Raw genomic sequence first — 22,334 nt, forward strand, 5'->3', positions numbered from 1 at the left:
AACTTCTCAAACGCCTCTAGCTACAATTTATATGCTCCTGATCTAATTAGCTTTTGTCTGGATCTCTTGTATCACTCGCTGTTATGGCGAGATTCCACAATAATCAGCACTCAGTAATTTGATAATTTGCCAGATAAACTTTTTGACCATGCTACTTTGTCAACAAGAGTATTTTTTTGTATGCTTTTTGTAATTCTTTGACTAACTCTACATTTTGGCTGTCTAAAAGGCCCAGAAAATCTATTTTCTTATCGTGAGTGATGAGATTCCACGTATTCTTTTTTTAACAAAGCTCTTTAGACAGTTGGTTGTTTCACACAAGAGATATATTGTTTCAGATAAGATATACAAGATATTTCCTTGCTCGGGAATCAGTTGGATGCCACATACATCTGTGCACCGATCATGATTTAGCAACATTTAAATCAAAATGTGATGTGGGGTTTTGTTGCTTCTCAAATCTGATCAGAATACACCCACACACTCCCGAGGAAACAGATTTGCTGAGTTTTGAGTGTTGAATTAGTTATAAATAAAACCTAGCAATTCCTTTGTTTAGCAACATATATTCATTTGAAGGAAAATAACCAAAGATGTTAAAGCCACACTTTTTTAGGAATTTTAGGTTCCTACAATAAAGACTGCAACAGTGGCTGCATGACACTAGAAAGTGTAAGTGGTGTGTGTTTATTCAAAAACCTCATGCTCTGCCGACTATAAAACACAGAGGGGATGGGAGGAGAGGTTATAAAGAGACTTGAGTTTCAAACGTGGGTGAGAGATATTTGAAATGTTAAGGCCTAGAATGAGCAAAATTAATGGACATATTTGCATTAGTTTGAGTGCACAAACACAAATTGATTGAAATCACATTTAGGAAGGAGAGGCCACCCCTCAGTGTACCGGTCTTATTTATGCAACTCAATGTGTCCATCTGCTGGCTGTTAGTGGGTCTGCCATGATGTCATCTTTTGGCACAATGAGTTGACACAACGAGAACATAATCTGCTGTAAGAAAAACAAGTTAGTGATAACCTTAGAGAGCAAGAGACAGACAGCAGATGAAATACATTTTAGTAAAAGGTTTTATTCAAAAGCGTCCCAAGTACAATCCTTTATCATATCTTACAAATATCTGGTGTGTTACGCACAAAAATAGACAACATAGGCGAGAAGTTTACAGGGGAACATACAGGATAACACAAACAAAATCCAAAATGATTGGCAAACTAGAAGACATAAATTAACCTTCATCCTTCCTCAAACATTATTGGAGAGTTTGGACCATTACCTCAAATCAAAATATGGCCAAATGTGTGGAACCTGCTGTGCTCTTAAAAACTGAGAAACCTTTCTCTGTTGACGTGAAATGATTGGACCAGAAAGAGGGTAAGCCTGGGCTGTCATTTGTCTCAAACATTAAGACTCTTGCGTTAAAATGTATTTACATTACTATTTAGTTTTTGGGGATCTGTATGATCTAAAGCTTAGTGCAGTTTGTCTTCATCAAAGCTAATAAATTTAATATGATATTAAAGTTGAGTTAAATCTTTCCCTATAGATGAACTTGTGCAATACCTTTTCTTTACAGTTCAGTCATGGTTACAAAGAAAAACACACAAAAAAAAACATGTACATGATTAGGATTATCAATAGGGACACATTTTCACATTTGTCAAAATTAATGTTATCCTGCACAAATATATTACTAGTTCTGTGCATCATGCTTCAGCTTCTTCCCCACACACAAGTTCCATGTTGAGTGTTTGCTACTTCTGGTTTTGGTGTTGCACTTAAGGAAGCAATTTAGAAGATACACTGTCTTCAAACTGGAAGGTAGCAGCTTGATTTAGTACCAGACAAACCAGACACAAAGTACATATATAGATTCATCACAGACATGCTCAGAAACTTTACCTGAAGCTTCTGTTCTTGACGTTCCCTAAATTCAACACACATGTTCACGCTAAACATTTTCCTCTAGAGCCCATCACCACAACAAAGCTTACAAGACCAGACAGTAATGGAGATAAATCTGATTTCAAAATGGGACTCAATGTGGGGAACAAGAGGGGAGCGATTTATCTCCTGAGCAAAAGACACTGCTATGATGCACAAGACGTGTCCAGGTCCAGAAAAACTCAACTCTACACCTCAGAGACATGTCTTCTCCATTTCTAGACAGGCAGTGATGTTTAGCAGATAATGTAGTGGTGGAAAGAAAAACTAGCCCATAACTGAGCATCAATGATCAGGCTTTAAAATGGCTGGTGTTGGTTACAGACTGATTGGTAAAAAAATGAAATGTTACAGACATTAAAAAAAAATACAATTAACAGTCATTATTTTCTGTTAGAACAGCATTATCCAACTAAGCACAAACTGATATTGTAAAGCATCAATAAATAACGGGACATTTCACTCACTGCAATTAATTTTGGGAAAACCAATTTTCTGGTAAGGCTGGCGTAGTTGTTTTTACATTCATGGGAACGAGACTGTCAACTAAGTACCACCTCGTAACATGGCGTGGTCACACCTGCGGCAGAGAGACACAAGACACATAGTACTTGAACTGTTTTACAATCAAGCTAAGAAAGGCACTGGAATAATGTTAGACCACATTAGATTCTTATGCTCTCAGTTATCCATCTTGAAAAAGGTAAAAATCTAAAAATCTTTTGCTGGACATCATTTGATTTTGAAAAATAAAGTTTGACATACTTAAAAAAAATATTTTTTGCACCTTTGACTCATTTTAGCAAGGACAGTTTACAAAAAAGTAATTTGCTATAAGAAAAAAAAGAAAAAAATGCTTATGGCATTTTGGTTATCAAATGAGCATTTGATTGACACAATTTGCACTAAAAATCTTGTAAGAACATGAAGACATTAACTATAGCTTTGTGCAGAGAGAGAAAAAAAGTATTTGAGTCCTTGTGGCCAAAAAGCTTTAAGTTTTAGAAGTTTTTGTTGAAATGCTTCATAAACTGTTGTGTGGCCCACAAAGAGGAAAAGACACAAAACAAATATGAATTAGTGCTCTGTGTTGGTAAATACTACCAGAAGAGAAAGAGGACCAGAGAAAACAAAAATTATATATATATATAGAGAGAGAGAGAGGGGAAAAAAATACTAGGTGGGTCACAGTGCTACCCATTTGGACAGGGATGTTTCTGTTACTAGAGGTGAAAAGACAGCGCTACATTTAACAGTGCCATCTTCCATGGGCAACAGCAGCACTTATGGAAGTCATAGTCATCGCCTGCTTTGACATGATAAGGGTCACTGAATGTCCAGTTTGCTGTATTTCACGCCACGGTTCCACTGCAACGATCGCCATGACAACGGCAGCTGATAGTTACGAGGGACCGTGCCGTTGACGTTCTCTTCAAAGTATTGGAAAAGTCTGTACCACCACACCCGCGAGAACGGGTTACTCTGTGACGTCTCCTTCAGCGACTAAAACAAAACAGAAAAGAAAGACAAAAATATGAAGAGTGGGGTCTTTAAATATATACCCACATTTCGGGATTAGTTATTTACTTGAATTTTAAATTATTCAGGGACTGCGGTCATTTGACATTGTGTGAGCTGCTTTTACATGAACTATTTTACATACAGCGGAAATCAGATATAATATTGTCCTTCAGAAGCAATTCATACCTAAAATAACCAGACAATGTTTATTTGGCTAATCCAGTGAATTGAATATATGAAAACTCAAGTTACTTCATCGCATTCATGCATAGATCCTGTTTACCTTTTTGGAAATAGCTATTTGCTCTCTTATAGTAGATGAGAAGATTGATGTCACTCTCATGTCTGTACAGTAAATATGAAGCTACAACCTGCGGCCAGTTAGGTTATGTTAGCAAAAAGACTTGAAGCAGCTAGCCTAGCTTTGTTCAAACATCTGCTCAAAAGCTCCTCTACAGCTCACTAATTAACATGTCATATCTCAATCTATCAATACAAAAGCAGAGGTGATAAAACAGTAGGAGTGTTATTGATCATCTCACAGAATACTGTGACAAAGTAAATAAGGGTATTTCCAAAAACATCAAGCTAGTTAAAAAGAGAATAGCTCCTTCAGTATAAAAAGTATGATAAACTCCCTGACCGTTTATATTTTATCACAGTACATTCCGTCATGTTGCCGAACCCTACATACTGTACAAGATGCATTACATGCATTAATACCAGTGTGTATTCAAAATGATACTAATGAATCATTACAGACTGCTAACAAAGGGAGTGTGCTTCGGTAAACAAAAAATGTGTTTTTATTCTATGTAACCTAAGTACTAAAATACAGGTTCCACAACATGTTGCACTGACCTGCTGGTTGGCCATAGTGTGGTACCACCAAAAGAGGCGTGTAGTTATGAAGTATGCAACCACCACATCCACAGTGTAGTGGTCATGGGCCAGAAGGATGCAGAAAATCCCTACAGCGCTCAGAGTCCAGCAGAACCATTGGTACCACCAGAACCGTTTGGGGGAATCTGTCAGTCAAACATAAAAAAAACAGGCAGATTTATAACAAAGAAACACATGAAACCCAGCAGCAACAGCTCTAGAGAAGAGGCTGAATTCTGTTTCACAGCTAAGCGGGCCATTGGAACCGGTGAGCATTGGCTTGTTGGTGGGAAAACAGTGTATTTGGCCCTTAGAAGTTCACATGAGAAAATGTTCAACTGTTCAATACAATATGTTCTATTTTTCACCACTAGATGTCACTGCTGTGGTGGTAAAGCAGTGCAGTAGCATGTGATATAGCAAGAAGTGTTTATTCAAAGCATGAAAAATGTAATAGTAATAATAATAATAATATAATGACCCTTGTGCTTAGTGGTGAACTAAGCGGGTGTGCAAACCAAATCTGTTAGACAACAGAAATGCCTGCTGAGGAACACAAAATGTGGTTATGTAACAAAGCAATGTCTTAACATGCTGACACTAACATGTTAACAGCTGTGTAAGTGGATAGCGCAACATTTCCTCTATATCTACATTTCCTTATACAATTTAGAGAAGTGTTGTGAAAGCTACGCTTTAGCAGGCAGATACCGATGGTACTGAAAACTGTAGTGTGTGAAAAAAACCTGAAGCATGAGTTATGAAACTGGACATGGTTTGTAATAAATATGCCTTATTTCCAATTAAAAAAATCAATAGCTGTGAGCCAACCGGCTTACTCTAGGCCTTTAAAAGCTGGTCACCTGAATAGTACAGCATTCTTTTGACATCTTAACCGACCTTCTGACGGACGTGAAAACCTGATTATGGCAGGAAAATGATCTACTGCACATTAGTAAATATAAAGATCCCTGAGAAAGAAAAATGAGATTCATATAAAACCTCCCTGTAATTCTTTCTTAAACAGTACATTGCAATCAAGACACAGTGGAACTTACACTCCTTGATGAAGAGGTATGTTAGTGTTAACATGACTGTGTGGCCACTATACAGATAATCTCCACACATGTTGTGGGAACCTGTGATGGATAGGCCCCCACCAGCAATCATCTTCATTATTCTCCTCGTCTGTGCCTCCCAGTTCCCGAGAAGCTGACAGAAAAACAGACATTCAGTCATTACATCATTTTTAGCTTATTAATAAAAATAGAGTAACAGGCAATATTACTGTTGGCTATGAATGTAGGATGTAGAGGAGAGATAGAGAGGCGGCACACGTGTTTCTAAATGGCATAGGTGAGGACCATTAAGCCTGTATATCACTTCACTTTTACATTTATTTCTATTGCTTTTCCATCGAATTTGCATTTTTGCACCTTTTCTTTAGCAAAACATCAAATCAGCACTAACAGCTAATGTAACACTGTAGGGGTGTACTGTAATTCTTTTGTAAATAAAATCATCTGTCAAACAACTATAAACCTATGAGATACATCTTAGTAGAGTAAAAAGATTTATTTTCTAATATTTCCTCTAAAATATTAGTAGTAATTTTTGTAATAAAATGTAGCAGAATGTGCAGATACTCATGTAATAGTTAAACTATCTACAAATTATATTTACAGTAAATACAGTACTCAACAATGAGAGTTGTGGAAGGGTGTAGAACATGTTGAGGCCGCAGACCATTAGATGTCTCCTACACTTCATTAAGTTTTTAACCATCACAATGACTCTTCAATGCTGATGACTTTTACCCTCACATCTTCTAAACCATAACAATTGAGGTAGTTAATTCTGTAACAGCATATTTATTTGCCTAAACTCAAATTTTACATTTGAGTAATACTTCCAGTGACCGCAGTTTTCCCTAACTTTTCTCTATAAAGATGGTGGTTTGCGAATAACACGCATGAATAAAACATGGACAATACAAAACACGCAAATGTTTTACAAGCTAAGAGATGCATAGAGAATGCTGCATATATATGTTATCTATTCTCACCAGTATTCTCTATTTTTTTTCAATGATGCCATTAACCCGACATAAAGGGTGCATACAGGAAATGAAACCACTTCCTTAGTAGAACATTGCAATATTACAACAGGATCAACAAAACAGTGAAGCAAATCCTCAAAGTTCCTCTTACTCACAAAAATTGGCATGAACATATCTTAGAATAAGTGTTCAGTAGAGAGCACTCAGAGGCTTTCAGCTTACAAATGAGATCCCACTTTTTGCTAAATTTGTCCATTCAGCACGTTTGTGCCGAAAGCAGTTAACTAAGAAAGAAACCTTTTACTCTCAAAAACCTACAACGGTGAGAGGAATAAAAGTGTGTGTGTATATAGAATACCTTTGGAGAGCATTTGAAGTGCATCCCAGGAACAGGCAGAGTGGTGATGTACATTGTAATACACCGGTACAGATAGAGTGTGCCCACAATGAAAAAGAACCGCCTGCCTATAATTGACCTGGGAAAAACAGACAAAGAAAAATTAATAATATAACATTTTCATTTAGTCGATATTCAGATTCTAACTTAAAAAAATAGACTTTGGCTGACTAAACTAAACTTTACCTGTGCTTGAGTAGAATCCACTGTATCAGCCACAGTCCCACCAGCAGCATGCCGTTAATCTCACAGATAGAGAAGGCCCACTCTACCCGGTTGAACAGGTCGAAGAACTTATCAGGAAGTGGTGGGGTGTGCTCCTTTGGTGGTACTCTCTCATGCACCACTGAAATGACGACAGTGGTGGTAACAAAGCACACCACTGCATAGACGAACGCTATGCCTGTCTTCCCCCACTCGACAGGGAATGACGAGCGTGTACTTTCTATTGTGGGGATGGGGATATGGACCATCTCCATCCTGAAGTCCTTCATCCCCAATGTGCCATTCTTCGGAGGCTTGCTAGTTCCGTTAGGCAGCCCACCAGCATGGCCGTTTGCATGGCCGTTTTTGTGAGCCTCGATATGAGTCTCTATCCGCAGTGTCTCCAGTCGCTCCAACAGCTGCTGCCCACCATCAGACGACACCAGCGAAAGGGGAGGCATCTGGAAATCTGCCTCGTTGAGTCGGAGCAGAGCAGGACCATCCATCTGACGGAGGGCATCTATGTACTCCGGCATCCCCTCTTTGCTCAGCCAGTCAGAGATGTCCTCTGCTGACCATATCACCACCTTCTTCATTTTGACAAGGGGGCAATGTCAAGGGTCCTCAGACTAGAGAGGAAGGTTCACAAGAGGTTTTGGTGGTCTATGGGGCAGTGGTAAATCCTCTCCAGCTTTGGCACATAGTGTTTCTTGCACCCAGAGGGAGCCCAGCCTCCTCTTGAAGTGATGAGATGTTTGAAAGTAAGAGTCACTTAGGGTTGGATAGCAGGCGAACCACGGTGGCCTCCTTTGACTTTCTTCACCTCATAGGGCACTCCTCCTGGGCACACTGCACCCCTAATAAAAGAAAAACAAAATGCTGTGATTTCAAATACGGCGATGGATCCCATATCTGCTTATAGAACTCTACTGTGTGTAGTCTTGGACTGGATGCTTGGTCAGACCTGGAGGCTAGTATGTTTACTCTGGAAAATGGAGCAACATGACCCACAGTTGTTCGTCCAACTCTGAACTACTTCAAATCACAGATGAAACCACTTAAGTTCCATTTCACAGACATGAAACATTAAATTAGTAACTCATATCACTATAGAGCTTTAACAACAATAACAGCAACAATATGAAAACTTGCAGCTTTTCCCTCTGTTATCCCCGCTACAGGTAAAGCTTGTCATACATCAGTGCAGGGCTGTAGTCAAGACCAACTTAAACGAGTCAGAGTCAAGTACTAAATACTATCCTACCAGTTCTTTCACAGATCTTGCTTTTCAGCTTTTTAACTGTACTTTGTTTTCAATAGTGTGCATTTCTCATCCGGGCTTCAGACAGTTTGGCATTAACAAAGAGACAAACTCACACATCTGCCGTATATCATGCTTTTGTTTATAGACTGCGATGTCGGTGGTGGACACAGGGGTGGCCCTGCTTGGGTTCGGGGAGTGAGGAGTAAAGCTGGAGGCAAGTCCTGATCTACTGCATGGATAAGAGGGAATAGGGAGGATGGAAGGGAAACAGACTGCAAGAAGGAACTCATAAATTAGAGTGAAGGTCAGCGCCGAGCACTGAGACAACCCCACCCCTGTGAAGAGGGCAGTCAGCCAGCAGTCAGGCTCCAGTGCAGCCAAGGCCAATGGCAGCTAAATACATTGGCAGGCTGGCTGGTCAACAAACCACACATCTGTACTTCATCACCTCAGCTCGACTCAGAGGCCTGTTTATGTAGGCCAGCAAAACAGGGCCAAATAAATGGGCTATAAGCTAGGTTGTTACAACTCTGACAACACCTGCAGCAGATTTATTTCTGCTGACGTCTGGAGAACAATTTGACCGAATAACCCCAGGATTCTAATGCAACGTACAAAAACTAAAGAGCAAGTGTAAAAATAAACATATGGATAGCATACAAGCAGCACAGCAGGAGAGTCCTCATTGCAACAGCTTAGCTACGGAACAACCCAGCTGTGTACCTTAACATAGCGTGAAGTGTACAAATGAGAGCAGTTTTTAGTGGAAATAAAACGAGAAACAAAAGACAAAGAGCACTCGCATCAGTCTGTTGACAGTGTACGATTGTGACAGATTAGAGATTAGCTGTCACTGAGTCAGCTGTGTGCTATGGACCTTTGCTCTATGGATCAGCTTACAACATGCTCAGTGGAGAAATAATCTCACTTAGTGGAACTGGCAAAAGGGAAAAACAAACTAATCCAGAAACTAATGAACTAACCTTTCATTACCGATCTAAATACAGTGGTCTCCAAGAGATCCTAGATATGAGGGTTAAAATAAACAAGGCTGTGTCATTTATATGTAAAATGGCATATCCATTTTTTGGAGTGATGCTATTGTTTTCTTATTTTCTTATTCAAGCAAAGGCCTGGAAATGGAGAACAAGTATCTGCAAAACATCTGTATACACTGAATTAGGTTTCACTGGCTGTAACTTGACCCTGCAGGATTGCATGGATCCTGCAATAACACAAGGTTTTTGAAAATACAGATCCCATGCAAATCTTGAGTGCTGAGGTTAACCAACACCTGATGACCACGTAGCAGGGTTTGATAAAAAAAAAATGTTTCTGCCAGAAGCAAAACAGAGGGAAATCTTCAGGACAATATTGTTTGAGGGCAGAGAACTACGAAAACAAAGGAAAGTCTGGAAATGCTTTAGCCTTATGATCTTGTGAATTTGGTTACAAGATGAAAGAAAACACTGAGGTTACTCCCTAAACATTGTGACCTCGAAAGCTATTTGTTCCCTCCAGAACTTCAGTAAACATGACAACACCAGAGAAAGACAACAGAGGAGGATTATTTTCAGTGTTGATGTGTGTGCTTGGAGAGCATTATTATCATATGTTTACTTATTGTATTGTTACTTACAGGGCTGAAATCATTTATTTGAGGATGTTTAAAAGGTGTTGAGGGAAGTTGCCTTTGTTTTATCCGACCACAAAAAGACAATGCGCCAAGGTTCTCACGATACCAGAATATTAAACTTTGATACCATACTAGCAACAAGGCCTCTTTCCATACCATGCACACAGAACACATTTTTTTCTGTGCAGTTTCATCCGTGCAGCCTTTGGTTGAAAATCTGATTGTAGAGCTGCTTTTTTTATAGCTCATATACTTTTGATACTATCGAATGTGGATATCATATTGTTAATGAAACATGTGGTATTTAAGAGTATTGAAGTATCTAACCTTTTGACAACCTTAAAAAGGCACACAAAGCATTGCAAGCACACACAAGATAATAGTGTTGAGGGTTTTTAGAGTGACATAAGCTTTTAACTGAACTTTGAATCTTAACGCTGCTCATAAAGCAACACAGAAGTGATAAATCAGGCAAACGGATGTCTGCGTAGATCAATCAACAGAATGAAGCTAACTTAATAAAGAGAGCACACACCAGAGCTGGATTCAAGGTTTGCTTTGCTTTGATTTAGTTTTAATCGTGTAGATTTGACTACAAGAATGAGTTCCAACACAGTATACTGTGTATGTGTGCAGTAGCTGAAAATAGCCCCACCTCTGTGTATGTGTTTGAATATGTTACAGCTTACAAAACCTCACCACAAAATCTGCCAGGAACTCTCTTGGATTTCACTTATTTTCCTTCACATGCTCTTGGTGCCATGATTGTCATTGTCACAGTCTACAACAGTGTTGAATGATGGCATCCTGGCCTGCTTCGCGTTTCACGTTAAAACGCTTGGCTGTTATGTAACCAACACTATTCATTATTATGGCCAAAAGCTTCTATAGGTAAGTTCATATCTCAATAACGATACACAGTACATCACAATATAGCATGTTTTCTGATCATTCAATAAATACATAGTCCATAAGAAATAACCACAGGATAAAGCCCATTTAATTTATGTGTGATTTAAATATGAGTATTTCTCTTATTTTATTAAGAACTTTAGTGCAAAATGAACATACTTTCCAAGGGCCAGAACATAAAGCATCGTCCTTATGGTGATAATATTGCCGTAACACATTTCAGCCTCTGGTTTTCTGACATTGTGTTAGAAACAATAAAGAAAAATATATACTGTAGACATTTTTTATATTGTTTTGAAGACATATCGTCATACTGTCCAGACCAAATTAGGGGCCATAGACTGTTCATCTGCCTAAAGAAAACTCAGCCAACTGGTTAAGTATCATTATCATCATACTTCACACAGGTAAGTCTGGTCTGTTGACAGGTGAGCAGCTGAGTAGTTCAGTTGAAAGAGATACTACACTCAAAATCTTTTTTATATACATAACATATGGGCTACCTCCCGAAGGCTGTTTAACATTTGCAGTTTGCTGTCAGAAAACAGGCTGTAGTCAGCTGTATTTATGTATTTTGAAGATTATAATGCTTACAACCAAGTAAGCAATCAAGTACAACCTTGAGGCACCAATAAAATCAATATATTTAATGATAACGGTGATAAAATTGTTAGTTCACAACTTCTTAGGGTTTAGGGTATAGTATCACTAAAGGGCTTGCTCAAGGGCAACTCAGTGGTGGAGATACCAGTGGGACAAACACTACTTAAAGAGGCCCAGTACAGTGTTTGTGTAAAGAAAACAACTAAAAACAACTATTGTTTACAGTGTTACTCAGCAAAACATTGCAGTGTATTCTTGAGGTCTACCAAATGAGGTATTTCCTTCCTCAGTCATCATGACACATTTGCAAAGCAGAGTGAAACCAATGGTAGGACTATGTATCGCACGTATGTGTCCTTTTGTGTGTGCACGAGATATACAAAACAGGGATAGCAGCCACTACAATCGGTGAAAGCCACCTTATTTGCCAATAGGCCGATGGCAGTCAGCAAGGTGAATTTTGGCGGATACCAATGTTCTGCCAATAAATTGGTACATCCATAGTCAGAAACTCCACAGGGAACCTTTAAGCTACCAGTTTGCTTATTCTAAAAAAAAAAAAAAAAAACAGTCCAAGACTGTATCGTACTTAAATTAAAAATAAGTACCACAACTGAATTTTCCCTCATGAGTTAAGTAATTTCCCCCTGACAGTTTTTTGGGGCAAGAGGAGGGGGGGTGGGTGGTTTTAGAACAAGTCAGTACATGTGACATCACCAGAAGAAATTCCCACCCAGGAGTGACAATACATTAAGCCGACACAAACATAAACATACACCATCCGTAGCCCATCTTTAGGCAGCCAAGACTAGTACTAAAATAACTCATTCACAATGGCTTTAAATGACCTGTCAGAGAAGAGAAGAGTCAAGTCAGATTGGGTCTAACAACTAGCAATGAGAACACAGACCAAACATAATGCATCTTCTACAAGTTTCATATAGACAGTAACTAAACATTTACTAGTGTAAATATCATCCCGGATGTACTACAGTTTGTTTTTCTAGAGAAACCAGTTGGGCTGTCACTGTGAAGCTTTTTTTATAATGCCCCATCTGAATTTGCGCTTCTTAATTAAGGGAACCTGTGCTATAGCTGCAACTTGCTGTTGTGTGTTCCCTCTTCTCCTTTCATCGGCTCAACAGCATTGGTCTCAGAGGGGAGGAAAAATGTTTCTCTGACCTGTCGCCACCTTCTGTCTTTTAGTTTCCACCTCTTCCTTTCATTCTCCCCCCGGCCTACATGATCAAGAGCCACCACCTATTTGTACTTTCTCCACTGTCTCTATTGGTGCACATTTGTTCCTGTCATTTATTTATATTCTTTGTTTTGTTTTCTTGGTTCTTACTGTACAACAGTTGCAACTATAGACTTTGTACATTCGCATTAATGAGATGTGAGAACAGATGGTCAGTACAAACACAAGACTCACTCTCAGGCAGCTGAGACATACGTTGGCTTTAGCGGTCTTACAACATCAGCTGGAATATGTAGCTAAGTCTGAAAAATACAGTATGCCCCTTAGGTAACAGTAAGAAAATGTGAACAGTCAGTCATTATAAGGGCTTTCCACAACAACAGCGTGTCTGTGCTTGAGCTGGTTGCTGAAATAAATCCCAAACCATTCCAGTGTTTCCACCAAGGAAGAAACCCATCATAACTGCGAGGTAACGTCATCATGTAAAACTAGGATCATTCACCCTGTGTTGCAGGTTTCAGATTTCTTTGACGGTGTTATGTCGAAGTCTGCCCGATCAAATAGTGTTTCCTATATTAGACAGTGATTGGTTTAAGATGTGTGACACTCTAGCTTGCCCTGGATACATTTGAATTCAAAGAAGTGCACAAACATATATCCCCATCCAGTAGAGGATTGTGAAAACACCTCTCTAGTGACAAACTTTGCAGACACAAGTCATTACAGTCAAAGTCAGACAATTTAGGGGACATAAACATAAGAACACATTTGCGAGTGGAGGAGGACTTAGTCTTGTCAGTCCAAAACATTCAGTTTAATAATGAATTAATAATTACGTACAAAACAGAGCAAGCAGGAAATCAAACATTTTCTGCCATTTGTTTGCATTAAAAATTACTTTAAAGAGTAACAAATTATCAAAATTAATTAAATTATTAAATTTAGATTATATTTTCCCCCTGATTAGTCCACTAATCGTTGCAGCTCTAGCCCAGTCCAACAGCCCAGTCCTGTACACGGTTTCAATGATACATGTTACATCTAAACAGCTCATGTTGCATTTAACATACGGTCACAGATTTGAAAAGAGTAGACAGTACAACCAGCCAATATGTCCATCACACAAAGGCTAAAAGAAGATGATATTCCCCCTCAAAAGGCAAATTTAAAAAAGGAATTCTTTGTTTGCTCTCTTCGTGCCTTGTGTCCTAGGGGTGTTGTCCCTTTCTTTGTAAACACAGTTCTAAAGAGTAGTATCTCTTTACAGGTTTTTTATCTTTAGGCAAACTGACAATGGTTAAACAACATGATCACACCTGTATCCCTTTACACCGAGTATACAAATGCCCTACAGGTAGACAATGCAAGGCCAATATTTACACAACTGCGCCGGTCTGGTTAAAGTGATTATGGTTAAAAATTAACTGTACGTTCCTGCGTACACAGTAGTTCAGTTCTATAGTCCTATATCTTCATTAAACCAGCCCAGTGGTTATCATCCAGGGGTTGGGGGACCCCCAGGGGTCCTTGAGGGAGTTCCATGGGGTCAGAAAAATGTGGAACAGTTCATTGTCACTATTTAAGAAGTGAGCCCAATATGAGTAAGGTTCTCACAATACCAGTAATTTGAAAAAATGTAATGCAATACTAGCACAAAAAAAACAATTCTTGGTGGTCTCTTTTTACCATGGCAAAAAGTAAAAATAAGATGTATGCAGTGCTGGTTCAGAAAAAGTCACTTAACACGTGAAAATTTAACAAAATCTTATCAAATGGGGATCCATGAGCTAAAGTGTATCAATGTAGGTGTTACCGACACAAAAGAAAGTTATACACTACTAAACTAGGCCATTTGGGAAGAACAGTGCTGGGATTAACATCTGGGGTGTGGCTGGATGTCAGGCTTTGTCCGATGGTTAAGGTTACGCATTGAAATCTAATGGTTAAGGGCAGAATAGGAGGTTGGGAAGCAAGAGTTTTTGCGAATTATCGCAAATCTAGGGTTACCATCTAGACACGACACAGAGTGTATATCTGGGGTAGCTAGACCCTCCTACAGCGTTGGAGTGGGGTGTGACAAAGTGAGACAGTCTGACCTCAATATAAATGAAACAGTGTTTGGCTTCAGTAAACACAGAGGAGATGAATAACACGCTTGGAATGTGCAGCGCCAAGGTTTTGAGATTTCTGCCAATGAAGTTGACTTGATTTTCCTTAAAAAATATATTTTTACTAAAAAACATTTCTTATTGACAAAAGTATTTCAATATTGATATTTTTTAATACAATGCGTTTAAAAACGATACAAATCCACAATCAATAGTATTGAAAGTATCAGAGCTATAAAAATTGACTTGGCGGTAAATCATTAATAAAACAAAAGCTATATTACTGTCGAAGTGCTCTGCATGCTTCTAACTCATACAATTATCTAGTTCATAGCAAGCGATAAATACAGTCAAAACCATCACATGACATGATTGTATTGACGGTTTGATTATGCTGCTGGGTACACAACTTGGCATTCATCCTTGATTGTTGCTTGTATAAAATCAACATAACACCTTCAACAAGACAAATATCAATATTAGAAGTGATGCAGATGGTTCTTGCAGTGCATTTAAAAAGTTAATAGGAATGAGTGCAGGCATTCATTTTCTTAATTTTTAAACTTTGCGCTACACTTCAAGTTTTGCTTCCACACTTTTCATTTAACAGTTTTCTACTGTTAAGAAATTAAATATGAACTTTACAGCTTCCTCGTGCAACACATTACTCTTCAGCTCAGGAAAAAATTACCTACAGCAACTGATCAATATATATGGCACGATAAACACGCATGCAACAAGGAATTTTGTCATCTAAAAGGTTTATCATGGATAAGCTATTAGAGAGGCCTCAACACTATCACACAAGCTTTTCAGGGCAAGAAAAATGTATGAAACTGAAAAATTTAACACGGAGGTCTGGTGACAGACTTCACTGAGCCTTACCGTGAAGTAAGACCAGCCATGTTTTTGTATCAGGGAATAATCAATCTGTTAGCCATAACAGCTGACAACAGAAGCTCCAAATACACACATTACATAACATCCTCCCACTCCTGCCAAGGAATATAGCACTTCTAATTTTGACAGATAAATAGACTATAGTTGTAGTAGGAGGATAAAATCGAGGTAGAAGGTAAAACCAGTGTGTGGTTTCCAGTGTGGGCAATTTAAGTGTCGCTGAACTGTAGTTATAACTCCATGTTTGACTGTGTTGAGGTTGTTGTTTTTTTGCAGCGTCTGCATTGTTAGTAAACAAACTAAACTACATCTAGAAGTTTCTGTATCAATTTCTTATTGTTTCAACATACATTTTATGAAATAATATCTTCATTAAATGTGTTATTTTTAATAATTTTCTATGTCCTTCAAACAAGTGATTTAATACCTGGATCTCCTCATCATTCACCCCTAAATAAATTAAGCTAAAGTTGATGAAATATTGCAACATTTAGGCCATCTCAACTACTGTGTTATAGGACTACTATACTTATCTGTCATTACATAATACAATGAGGGAAAACACAGAGATATGGCAAAGTCTACTATGGCAAATAAACCTTTGTTTGAAATGCGCTTCATCATACAGACCATAGAAAACCTGCTACCACAGAACAATAGTATGTCTTTTCAGTCTGCTAATTAACGGAGCAAGATGTTTAGCCATGAGTGAAGAAGAGACAGGCCATGAAGCTTGGATGGCTCTTGCCGATGTCTCGGGGGAGCGGAGCCGAATGGCACAACAACCACTGTACTAGTAGGTGATACGCTAATGAGAAAGCCACCTGTGGCTTTATGAGTCACTGATTAGGATGTCAGGCCCTCGTGGCCTCAGAGGACCAACACTCAACCTGTTGAACTGCATGTGGTGCAGACACATCAGAGACTATATCTAGGATAGCGCAGAAGGGACTTTCAACAAGGAGTAATTAGTGTTCTGCACCTTTTCATAGTAACTTTCAGAACTGCAAGGGTCTATGTCAAAACAACTGGCAGCTTAACAGACTGGTAACGACTTGACTTTTTCTTAATTGTTTTTGAAAGGCTGCCGCTAAAAATGTGCTTCTTAATTACACGGTTGAGTCCTTGAAATCCAGTAACAAGGGTTAAGTTAAAGTGGCTGGCAATAGTACATCAATAAATGATGCTGCCTACTATCTTTCACACAACAAAACTTACAAAAATGCAGGTCTTCCTTGGATTTTAACTCAAAGTGAATGTGAATCATACTATTTCAACATCACTTTTATGGTTTTTGAAGTATAAATGGGGTGACCAGAAGTAAAAAGCCAACGGTATGCTATGAACAAACTACATTACCCACAAGCTTCCAACTGATTTCACTATGACGTGATGACATTTGTAGTCTCATTTAGTCACTTGTTAGCAGCCACCTTTTTTAAAAAGACACATACAAGCCTAAAATGTGGCATAGACCAACGTGTTTCACTCTTAGACCAAAAAGTTAAAATCTCTTAGCTAGTGTTAACCACAGACCTTATTTAAGGCATCTAACCAAAAACCCATTCAAAAATCCTATTGACTTTGAGACAAGGTAACCGGAAGTGCAAAAATGCTTACTCATTTCCGGGTTTTAGAATACCTTCCTGTAGTACTCTATGGACATAAAGCTTATTCTTATTTATTCCTAAGGAGGGAACTGTGTCATTTCCCATTTACAGGGTAGTGAATTCATCAAAGTACCTTCCATACCGTTTTGAAAACATTCCTAGAGCAAAAAGAAGAAACAAGATTTGTCTACTTTACATTATAGCACAGGTAGGTTTTTCTACACAAAAGATGCATATTAGCTCATTAACATACATTGATATAGCTGGAATTTCAAGTTGCTGTGGAGCAAACAAGAAAAAGATGGTAAACAAACCATCTCATGGGACTCTTTTTGGCCTTGCTTTATTAATTACTGTCTTGTTCACACACACAAAATTACTAACGGGCCTGCTATTGGCCAAAGTCACAAAACCTTAATATAGCATCATGTTGCATTCTGCCATTAAAATAGGCCAAAATATGCACAAATTAGGGCAGGAGCAGGTCTACAGCAATTAGGCTAATTGGGTGTTTATTCTTTAAATAAAGCCAGACCGGTATACCATTATTTACACCGAACACCATGAGAAACATGATTAGTATAAGTGGAATGTAGGTGGATGTAAGAAACGAGTCAGGACAGGGGGATACCCAGTTCAGGTGTAAGCAGACTAGCTAAACAATAGCACAAAACATACTGTAACAAAGCTGGGCTTCCCAGGGGTGGGTTGCACTACTTAACATTCATTACCAAAACTCCCACCCCCCACACACATTTGTGAAGTACCTTGATCTAGTACAATTTAAAATCTTACATATCCTTTCCAATTGTTAAACTGTGCCAAATTAAAAAGTCTGTTCATTAATTCAAACAAAGCCCAGCCAAATCAGCTATACAATTACATGAGATAAAACACTGCCCTTTTGTCCCACAAGGACTATTAAAATTTCATCTCATGTTTTGACATAATTTATCTTCTGAAATACACAAAATAGGCCTCATCAAAGTGCTTCTAACCTAGTTTTCCAAAAGGCAGTTGTAGGCCACAGGAAACTGGGACAGCATGTGAGTGACAGTAAAACTTCATGTGTTTCTAATTATGGCAGAAACAAGATTAAAGCTATTACATATTGTTTCTCTGGAGGAAAAACCTATAAAAATCAAATGATCAATAGCTATTGGCTGGCACTAACATTGTAGTACCGTAAACTAGAATAACAAAAAGGGCAAGGCCATCAGGTAATGACATTATACTAGTTGTTGCTGGAGTATTGAGGCTTAAGTACGCTGAAGGGAAACAGATACACATTTGTAAATGTGTAATCATTAGAAGACCCAAATTAAATTTCAAGAGCTAAATATGTATCAGCTTTAGAACGTCAGCCCCATACAGTGTTTTCCCATTATGTATCTGAAGCTTTTTTGTAACCCACATTTATTATAACCAACATATCGACGTGGTGGTGTAGTGGTCAGCACTTTCGCCTCACAACAAATGGTTCCTTCTGTGTGGAGTTTGCATGGGTTTTCTTAGGGTTCTCCGTTTTCCTCCCACAGTCCAAAGACATGTTAATTGATGACTCTAAATTGCCCGTAGGTGTGAATGGTTGTCTGTCTCTGTTCGTTTCTATGTGCCCTGCGATAGACTGGCATCCTGTCCAGGGTGTACCCCGCCTCACGCCCGATGTCAGCTGGGATCGGCTCCAGCCCCCCTGCATATTCAATCGGGCAATGTTTTGACACCATAGATGGTGTCTTCAGGGTTTGTTAGGCAAACAAACATCGTAGTCAGGCAGTTGCAGACTTTGTTTGTATTGGCAAGAACCCCCCTCATGTATGTTAATGGAAATGACAAGAAATTAGAAACACCTCTTATAATGTAAATTCAGTACAACAACACATTAAACTGTGACCTCAGTTATAAAGATGTTACCAAACACTGAGCATTATAAACTTTGTAAAGATAGACGTTATGACACTGTTGTTATACTGGATAGCATTGGATTGCAAAGGTGTAACTAAGAATGATTGTCAGTGAAGTGAGTATGTTTGTGTATGAAGTCTTGGCAAATATACCTAGTTTTACCAAGAAACAGGGATTTAAATAAGATCATTTTAACAATGGTGCTAAAACAGCTGATAACATCAGCAGAATATTTACTCTATTCTATTGTCACTCACTCACTCATCTTCAACTGCTCATCCAGGGTCTATTCTATTGTAAGCTTTTGAATTGAGTAAAAAATGATAAGCACCATTGACTGTTTGTCCCTTAATATTAATTTAAATTGTATAAGTTGGTGGCGAGTTATAATTCTTGCTGAGTTGATATCTTCATGTTACTGTCTCTCTCTCCTGGTCTCTCTCGCGCTCATTCTGTCCTGTTTATATCCGTCTTCCATAATTTCCTGGTGCTCTCTTTTTCTTTCTCTGTCCTTCAAAATAAAGAGCAGACAAGCTGACACTTAATATGGGTTACAGATAAAGCAAACACAGCTAAGAGGGACTCTAATAGCAATTCGCTATATGATCTTATTTCTGAAGCTCTGACTGATTAATAAGTAATATCCAGTAAAGCTATGCTGTTTTCATTACCTTATCTGGAGCCTATGGAAGTTACAAACAGCATCCATGGAGAAGAAATAGTGTTAGAAAAACATACATTATTCTTCTCTAAATGAAAACAGGAACTTTATAAAAATCACTTAGTTACATAATATAGCTTTCAGTTACATGATGATTCTTTTTCCAGGTGAGGTAGATGATCTAAGGCACTACTGGTCAATATGTTTGCTTGTCAGCTTACACAGTTTTCTGAGGGTGAATTATAGTTGTGCCTACAGAAAACTCATTGTTTCCGTTTGTTGAAAGTCTGACATGCTTTGCTTTGGCAATGAGGCTTCCTCAGCAACAATCAACCCCATTGACTCATTTTAACATTCTGCAGCCTTGACACACACTGCAGTCATACTGTGTAATATGTCTGTGAAAAGTTGCTTTCTCACCAGTTCCACTGAACAGACATCTCTCTGTTTTTTTCGATCAGCGTCTCTTTTGGCTCATCTCACTGCCCAGGACTGTGTGACCTTAACGGATCTTTGATTCAAAGCATGTCCTGCTATCGGGGGCGCTGTTAAAAACATACCTGGGATCAAGTTTTTTCCCAACGCTTTCCCACCCAAAAAAAGAGGAAGGGACCGCGCTAAATCAGGTCCGCCCTTTTCTTCTTATGCGAATAAAGAAGGCAGAAAACACACCTCAAATACGGCCCTGACACATCAGAGACAAATGTTTAACTACCCTTAATAGTCTTGGGTAAATATTTACAGAGAGAGTAGCTTGAAATGTAGTCAAGACGGTTTACTGCAACGGTAGCGAGGAACACCTGTGAGGTAGCATTACATCAAAATCATGGATGACACAGGTGGCTTAATGTGCTGGAAACACTGCTTCCATCCACATTAGGGGCCTCTGCAACCACAGTAATAGTGTGGCTTAAAAGCTTATGGTGTGTCCACCTAAAAATAGAGAGGCAAGCTGGCGTCTTCAGTATTTTAGCTAGCTAGCTGGGTAGCTAAAACACTGAGCTGTTGTTGCATTTCAAGCGCGAATTAGCTACATGAGTGTTGAATACAGAGCTGCAAACGTGTGCAACCTAAGTATATATTACCACAACACTTTTGCTCGGGTTAAAAAATAGATAAACACAGCGCCAACTGAAAGGAGCTTCTCCGCCAGTCCCGTTGGATTAACTATAACGGGAGATGGTTTGTCGTCAACTGATACAATGTTTCAACACAAGGCCAGTGAGCAGCATCAGCTAACGTTACATTTGGCAACAAGTATCGCGTAAAAAAGTGTGTCCGTTAAATACCGGATACCGAGAGTGTAGCATATGTTGCAATACAACAGTGTTTAACTCAGCTTGTGCCCCGCGTTAACACATTAACAGTCATCTTAACCACGACTTGTAGCCACAGTGTTAACCTCACGTTTACTGACCACCAGCAGGACTGAGGAGCTCAGTGGGCATAGCTAGGTCTGCTCTCGATAAAAAAAGAGTGGTAAACATGTGTCTAATGTGAGTTACCTTGCCGTCGAAATGTTGAACGACTTCTCTTCAAATTGTAGTGGCTATAGCCGCAATGTGGTACGAGTCCCTCTGTGGGTTTCTCCTGTGTTTTCATGGAGAAGCGGTTTGTGACTGGAGAAGCTGGGAGTTCCCTTCAGAGCGTCACCTGTGCTGCCTTCAAGGACCATCGGAAAATATGGGGTTTTCACTTTAGTGCCGATAATACAACTTTTTGTGTTGTTATACGGAGAGTTATATGACGAGTAGTTTTAATAGCGACACTGGCTATGTATTGCAGATATATAATTCACTTATTCTTAGTCAAAAAGAACATTTCAGATACCCACAGTGGCATTCTTCATATCTACTCCCATTTCAGATATCCACAATCTAGTCTTTTGATAGATATCCAGAATGTTCAGAGTCAGAATCAGAATCAGAAATACTTTAAATAATTTCCAGGGGGAAATAATAACTGTTGCAAACTTCAGCTATACAAACAACATATTTAACAACAACAATATTATACAGATATCATATATTTGGAAAAACGGAAATATAAAAAAAAATATATAACTATGTGTATATATAAAATATCAAATTTACAATAGTAATATATACTGATCAAAAGTACTGTAATAATGTGGAAAGTACCATTAAAATGTGCAAAGAACAGATGTTTTTCTGTTTTCTGTTCTGTTTTACAATAGAGGGGGTGACAGACTCTCCAATGCGTTGTATAGTTTAATGACCACAGGCAGGAATGATTTCCTGTGGCGCTCTGTGGTGCATCTGGGTGTGAGGAGTCCTCTGCTGAAGCTGCGCCTCTGCTGGGCCAGTGTGTCTCAGAGAGGGTGGGAGACATTGTCCAGGACTGGAGCCTGGATAGCCTCCTCCTCTCTGCCACGGTCTCATTGTAGATTTCTAAAATGTAACTGTGGATATCTAGAATTGAAAACCCAATATGCATGGATAGCTAAAGTGATCTCATTTGTAGTAAGAATGATGTTGTGGATATCTGAAATGAT

The 22,334-nt window shown here is 38.8% G+C and overlaps 1 protein-coding gene across 1 annotated transcript; it reads right to left on the bottom strand.

The window, feature by feature from the left end:
* Nucleotides 1-1,089: 1,089 nt before the first annotated feature.
* Nucleotides 1,090-21,420, bottom strand: sgms1a (sphingomyelin synthase 1a). The gene is made up of 6 exons (XM_083922994.1): nucleotides 21,325-21,420; nucleotides 7,005-7,879; nucleotides 6,780-6,897; nucleotides 5,421-5,574; nucleotides 4,342-4,508; nucleotides 1,090-3,462 (listed from the first exon to the last, which is right to left on the bottom strand). The coding sequence occupies exons 2-6, from the start codon at nucleotides 7,616-7,618 to the stop codon at nucleotides 3,286-3,288; spliced, it is 1,230 nt and encodes a 409-aa protein (XP_083779120.1). The 5' UTR covers nucleotides 7,619-7,879; nucleotides 21,325-21,420; the 3' UTR covers nucleotides 1,090-3,285.
* Nucleotides 21,421-22,334: the final 914 nt, after the last annotated feature.

This window comes from Echiichthys vipera (genome assembly GCF_963691815.1).
Source record: "Echiichthys vipera genome assembly, chromosome: 11".
NCBI classification, from domain to species: domain Eukaryota; kingdom Metazoa; phylum Chordata; class Actinopteri; order Perciformes; family Trachinidae; genus Echiichthys; species Echiichthys vipera.

Coding starts and splice junctions, on each gene's coding strand:
- sgms1a (XM_083922994.1), bottom strand. CDS start 7,618: ATGAAGAAGGTGGTGATATGGTCAGCAGAGGACATCTCTGACTGGCTG. Junction 6,898..7,004: donor TGGATTCTACTCAAGCACAG/GTAAAGTTTAGT, acceptor TGTTTTTCCCAG/GTCAATTATAGGCAGGCGGT. Junction 5,575..6,779: donor ACTTCAAATGCTCTCCAAAG/GTATTCTATATA, acceptor TTTTTCTGTCAG/CTTCTCGGGAACTGGGAGGC.